This window comes from Cygnus atratus, chromosome 2 (assembly GCF_013377495.2).
Source record: "Cygnus atratus isolate AKBS03 ecotype Queensland, Australia chromosome 2, CAtr_DNAZoo_HiC_assembly, whole genome shotgun sequence".
NCBI classification, from domain to species: Eukaryota; Metazoa; Chordata; class Aves; order Anseriformes; family Anatidae; genus Cygnus; species Cygnus atratus.
This window is the reverse complement of record NC_066363.1, coordinates 106,347,852-106,354,646: the sequence shown is the minus strand read 5'-3', so window position 1 is coordinate 106,354,646 and position 6,795 is coordinate 106,347,852. Positions and strand designations below refer to the sequence as shown.

The 6,795-nt window shown below is 45.4% G+C and overlaps 1 protein-coding gene across 1 annotated transcript in view; it reads left to right on the top strand.

The window, feature by feature from the left end:
* Nucleotides 1-341: 341 nt before the first annotated feature.
* VAPA (VAMP associated protein A) overlaps nucleotides 342-6,795 on the top strand; it is a 30,522-nt gene continuing 24,068 nt past the window's right edge. Inside the window, exon 1 of the mRNA XM_035564141.2 lies at nucleotides 342-676. Coding sequence (XP_035420034.1) covers nucleotides 601-676 — 76 coding nt within the window. The 5' untranslated portion in view covers nucleotides 342-600. The remainder of the gene's footprint in view (nucleotides 677-6,795) is intronic.

Genomic DNA, 6,795 nt, shown 5'->3' with positions numbered 1-6,795 from the left:
AGCCACCCTGGTGCCGGCCAGCAGTGATCCTGCGGTGGGGATCAGGAGTTAGCTTTTAAGCCCACCCGTGAAGAGCCCAGAATCAAGTCAAAGCCACCACCAACCCCGGGGATTTCCAGACTTTCTGCCCAATTTGCCCATCCCTCATTTCCAAATGGAACCATCCATGCCCAAAACGATTTTCCCACCATCTCCATTTGGAGAACGGGCCCCCCCCAAAGACTACAACCCCCAGCATGCACCGCGGCCCCCCTCCCTCCGCACGGCATGCTGGGACTTGCAGTCCCTCCGGCCGCTCTGCAACGAACCCGAAGCTGTCAGTGGGCGGGCGGGGAGGGAAGGAGCGGCCGGGCGCATGCGCGCAGCGGCCCCGCCGCCTCCGCCGCCGTCGCCCTCGTGCCGTTGCGCCGGGAGGGCGGCGAGCGGCTGCTGGGGCTGCGCAGCGTCCGGAGCCCCCGCCAGGGAGCGGCGCCGCCGCCCGGCCTCCCCGTGCCCCGTCGCCGCTGCTGCTGCTGCCGCCGCCGCTCCTCCTCCTCCTCCTCCTCCTCGCCCTCCTCCTCCCCCCGCCCCCCCCTCCTCCCGCCGTAGCGAGCGAGCGAGATGGCGGCCGCCGGGGCTGTGGCGAAGCACGAGCAGATCCTGGTGCTCGATCCGCCCACCGACCTCAAATTCAAAGGTGAGGGGCGGCCGGGCGGCACGGAGCGGCACGGCACCGGGGGGAGCGAGCCCAGCCCAGCCCAGCCGGCGGGGGCGTCCCGCTCCGCTCCGTCTCGCCGCCGCTGCGAGCCACCGGGACGCGGTGCCGGGCTCGGCCGGGTCCCGCGGGGAGGGGAGGGGAGGGGAGGGGAGGGGAGGGGGAAGGGAAGGGAGCGGCGCTGGAGGGGGGGGGGGGAGGGCCGGGCCGGGGGGCGCCGCCGCCGCCGAGCCGGCGAACGGGCCCGGCCGCCGCCATCTTGCGATCCCGCCGCGGCTCCAGCGCGTCCTCGGCCCCGGCAGCGCCGCGGCACGGCCCGGGCGGGCACCGCGCCCGTGTCACCGGGAGGGGGTCGGGGCCGGGGCCGGGGCTCGGCCCGGCCCGGTGAGGAGGGGACCGGCCCCGCTGTCACCGCGCCCCGGGCTCCCGCTGTCGGTGCCCGGGCGGGCTGCGGACCCGTCGGGGTGCAGCCCGGTGCCGCTCAGGGGCCATTTTGCGGCGTGGCGCCGCGGGGTGAGGTCCCCGGCCTCCCCCCTGCCGAGGCTGGGCGCTGCGGGAAGGGAAGGGAAGGGGGGAGGCGTGCCTGCCGCAAGTTTGTGGTGTCAGGTACGACCTGCCAGCCCCCCGGCACGACATGCTGCTGTCGGGATAGGTGCCGGTTAGTGCTGTTACCCCGGGGGGGTGGTTTATCCCCCCTCCTAATAAACCACGTAGCTGTGAAAAGGCAGGCTGAGCGATCCTCGAGACGTGTATGTATGAGCAAGGCCAATGTACCAGAATAAGTACTTTCCACTGTTATAAACACTGTTCTCCGTTTATTTTTTATACTCGAGGAAAATCTCAGGGAAGGCTTCGGTTTTAGAATCAGTGATCTAAGGTTTTTCTCAAACCTGTCAGTGTTACCAGAACTTGCGCCTCAAATTTTGTGGTTAGTGTCAGCACACGTACTTGCATAATCCCGTGTTTCTGTTTTATGTTCTGTTTTTAGTAGGCTCGTTTTTCATTGTTGCAGGGGGACCGAGCAGAATTTATGATGCAAAAATCTTTAAATGGGCAAGAACAAGGTTATGTCTATGTTAGAGACGAGCACTGTATTTCCCCAAAATACCTTTGGCTGGCCTGGCTTTTTAGAAATAAAACTCAAGTCTGGTGTATCAAAGGGATTTTTAACAAGCTGTACTTGTTTTATCGGTCCATCAAATCAATTAAAACCCAAATTCTGTTGGATCACACACCTTAATTTCTTGATAGCTTCAATTTTTAAATTGCGCATTCACGGATACAGCCAACAGCGTAGCGGAAACTTATTTTTTTCACTCGTGTTGTTAAAATGCTGCCAGGTCTGCACTCAAATTTCAATACACTGCATTCTTCTTGCAAGAACAGGTTGGAGGAAAATGCTTTTTTTTTTTTTTTTTTTTGGCTACTGCATCTGATTTGAAGCTTGCAAACATTGAGTTGTCTTCAAGCTGGAAGCAAGCTGTGTTTATGTGATATGGAACTGCTGGTTACAAGGAACACAGAATAAATACTAGATTTAGAAATTGTCAATAGGAAGCCGTTGTTGATCAGTAATCTTTATTGTGCTGTGTGTTCAGGTATTTAGAGTGCAAAATGTGTATTCTTTAGGCATAAACTTTGGTTTCAGGCTAGTGCATATAATTAGGAAAATTTCTGTAGAGCAGACTAAGCAAAACCAAAATCTGAAGCATAATGAGACTGCAGTCTTAATATACCATGGAAAACACTCTCTTAGTGTATTATTGCCTCAATGCTCTATAGAAAGAGATGCCTATTAAAAGAGCATTGAGTGCTTTCTCAGTCAATATTTGCTAACTGCTTATTGTTCTGAGGTGTGCAAAAAGGCTTGTATGCCACAAACAGTAATTCAGTCCTGAAGTGGTGTTGCATCGAGGAGTGCAATATTGGCAGAAGGGAATTCCGAGTATTATCTTTTAAAAATAATTGGTTACTAAGAGAGTGTATGACTCAATAACTGTAACTTAATCGTAAGTGTAGGAAAATCATATGACCTTGGTTTAAAAAAAAAAGTTTTTTTCAATGTAGCTGGTTATTCAAAGTTATCTTACTGGGAAAATTATTATTATCCATTATTATTATTATTGTCCTACTACTGTTGATGTATGTGTAGCAGAGATCCAGTTTAAGTCTAAACATCTGAACAGAACAAACAGTTCTGCGGGTTTTCTTGCCTCAGAGTGTGGCTTGTAATGAATTTGCTGACCTTTAGGCTAGCAGTAAAACGTGTTAGTATGCTTTTATGCAAACAGTGACTTAAATTAAAAAGTAGGTAGGACTTACCGTAAGGAGCTCTCGTCCAGGTTTAAAATTCGTCACTGTCTGATGAAACTCTTCTTGGTTGCTTATTATTATTTTTTAAACCACTTGACTCAACCAGCAAAAATAAGGGCTATAATGCCTCTCTGCTGAATTTTATTCCGCACAATCGGGAGGGAGTCTGAAAAAACGTATCCCGTGGTGGTTAACACATTATGTATTTCCCTTGGTGACTGAAAGATTAGAATCCTGTTTTTCTAGTACCTTGCATTCCTAGATGTGTCAGCCATCGATAGCGTTTTGGAGTCATGGGTGTGATGCCTTCTGCGTCTATGATAGTTGGGTTTCTTTGGGTTGTGGAACCATCAGGAATACCGTTGGAGAATCACAAAACAAATGAGTTTCAGAGTGTTGTACAAATGTAGCAAGGGAGAAATTGTTCTTAAAAGGTATGAGACTAAGGCAGTAGATAAGCTACACGATAATGCTTTCAGAGTCTCTGAGAGCACCGAGAATTTGACTCGTGGTTCTTGTCTAGTGGTCTTTAGCCATATTAATCCTGTAGGCTTTTTTTCGTCTGTATTTTAATCTGATGTATTTTGTTTAGCTTTTCAAACCTGAAGCTATTTGGATCTGTCTGGGACCAGAGAGCAAGAATTGAAACATGAGACAATTAAAAGCAGCTAGTTTGGAAGGTGGCACATCTTCTGTCTCTTACTAGGGTCTGTTCACATGACTTGTGCAGACATAATCATCTGCAGCCTTAGTTTAGTGAAGATTATGGTAATTTGGAATTGTTTCCTTGTGAGTAAATCCATTTTTTAAAAAGGTACTTTATAGTTGTGTAGTGAAGTAGCAGCACTTGAAATTTTCAATTCAAATCTTTCTAGCATTGTTATGGAAACTCAGTTGGTCTTCCTTAAACCAAAGAAGTCAATTTTGCATTTGCGAGTAACTTGTATTTAAGTTGGTCTTGGATGGTGGTCCTTTTTCGAAAAACATTTTCCAAATCTTTACGTCAGTCATAAGATACGCTTTTGTAACATCTAATTGAAAATCAACACTAGTTGATTTGATGAGCCTTGGAAGATCAGTAGACAGCATTCAGAATTTGTATTTCACGTGCTTCAGAGGTGCCCGACTAGCAGTCGTATCAGATGTTACAAAAATGTGTGGGTATTCTGACTTGATATCCTTTATTGAAGTTCCTGCTTACAAGTGTGGGAAATCCAGTTTTGCTACCTTTGTAAAGGTCTCAAAATAGAGGCACGCTTTTCCATTTCTTTTTTATTTTATTGAGGTTAGGAATAAGTCAGCAAGTAAGCAGCCCAAGATCAAATTTTGTGAATGTTAGTGTGCAATAAATGTTCACTTTTGTGGTTTGAGTTACTGGAAGAGGTAGAACATGATATTTCACTTCTTGATTATTAATCTGATTGATACTCTAGGATTGTTAGTTTATTAAAATCATCTATCAGCTGGTATACGTTCAAACAACTCTTTCCAGGTAGGGCAGACGGCACCTTACTTAGACAGCTCATTCTGAAATGCGGATTTCCGTGACCTTTTAAATCATACAAAAATACTGCTGTGGATTATTTTATAATCATTACACTGCTTTTGGTAACGGTGAAAGCCATGGGGTGTGTGTTGCTGCAAATCGAGAAGGTGGAATTTAAAGGTAAAAATAGCCCAATGTTAAATCTATCCCCGGCCCTCAAGATCTGTTGCCAGAATTGGCCCAGGATGCCTTTGGTGTAGGCCCGGTTTGAACTCCTCAAATGTGATCTCACTGCCTTATTTGTGTGGGTCTTGACCAGACCAAGAATGCACAAATTCACTTTATTCGAAGTACCAGTAAATTTGTTAAGTCCCAGCTTTCTAAGATCGGTTAAAAAACAAAACCCAAAGGTGATTGGGATGTCACTTTTGTGGTATCTTCCTTCATTCTAGAACATTTTTGGAACTGAACAGGGAGAAAGCAGAGAGGATAAAGTGGCTGTAACTGATCACTAGCACAGTTGTGACTTTCTGATGCTTTGAAATGATTCCGTTTAATGTAGTATTTTTTTCTGGATGAGTATTGTATAGTGACAAAGATGGAACATCCCATAAAACGATATAGTATTCAACAAGTGGTCTTTGCCTCTTTTTCTTTTAAATCCAAAAAGAGACCCTGAAATTGTTCAGTCTTGTGTTTCTATCCATTGTTTCCTGGCTCACATGCAATATTTGTTAGTATTTTATTATTATTATTTTATGATAAGTATTAATGAAACTTGTGACGCAAAATGATTAGTGGGAATGCGTTGAGAGAAACGAAGAAAACTTTTTTCTTTATTGCACAATTTATTGCTTATGAGCAGGCAATGTGTTAATACTTAGGTTTCTACCACAGTGTCGGACCACGTTTAAAACTGACTAATGAACAGGGTCTGTGTTGGGCTGTGAAGTCACGTGCGTTGTAGGTATTAGATAAAATTCAGTAGTGGATTTTTTTTCCTGTGATGAAAGAAGATGACAGCAGTATGGATTTGGATGTTTTGTCCCTTTCCCTTCAGTTCACAGGACTTAGCATTGCATCTTCAGTAAACTGAGAAACACTGCCCAAAGCTGACCACCTTGTACTTCTAGTGCGCTCATCAGTATAAAAGCTTCCCCTTTATATTGTAATTAGGATGAAGTGCCTACTCCTCCTGCTTGTTGACAGCCTAAGCAAAGTGTTCTAGATCCCTACACTATATCATAATATTATATAAAAAAAGTGTATCTTGTGCAAAGTTGTACCATTGCTTAAGGGCAAATCAAGGAGCAGAACCTCACTGTGAACAGGAGGAGCAGATTTGTGCATCAGTTAATAGGGCCAAATATTTAGTGCACTGGCTTTCTGCCGTGGTGGTGTAAATTGTTCCTGCTTTGTCTTGGCTGTGGTTTGTGAGTGTGTTGTCCTTTCTGACCAAGTGTGTCTTTGGGAGAGGTTTGTTAACCAGACCTTTGCGAACATCGGTCATTAAAGGGTTATTATGCTCTTGGCTTACAAGCCATAAATTTGAGTTGGAAAAAGACTGCTGGAGAGAATTCACTATGTGTGGAGTGGAAAAAAGAAATAAATCACTGAATAATTAGATAAGTGTTACATTTCCCAGTGTGAAAGTTGTCAAATTGCAAGGCTTTTACTGTCAGATGAGCCAAGTAAATATATATAAGCTAATTGCTTTAAAATCAAACAAAAAAATCAGCAAAATTACTGTAATAGGGTCATTTCTGATGCGGTATTGTTGAAAATAGAAATGCAGAAACGCAGGTTAGAATTTCAGTAACTTTATTTTCCTTACTGCAGTGAGACTTTATCTGATGCATAATCATCTTGGCCCCTTCGGCTTGTTCCTTTTGGTGTGCAGTTGAATAGTATAGTTATTGCATTGCATTGTAAATTATCGGGTAGCGTAGGTGTAGACCTGATAGCTCAGGTACTTTGCTAAAGGTTACCCTGGTGTAGGACTTCAGGTGTTTGCTTTTTAAGTAATATGAAGAAGGAAGAAAAGAGAAATAATTGCCTGAATTTTAAAATACAGTCACATCAGGATTTTCCCTCCTGTTTCTCAGAGTGTGCTCTCACTTGGAGTAACGTTCAATTTGACACTTCAGTGCTTGACTAGATCTGACCTAAATTCTATGCAAAGCCTTGGAGGAAAGAATAATTAAAGACATGAGGGTAAATGGAACATGGAATAAAATGCAGCATGGGCGTCCTGGGTAGCGTGTGCCAGTCTGGTCTGAGAGCTGCTTCCCACCCTGTGCCT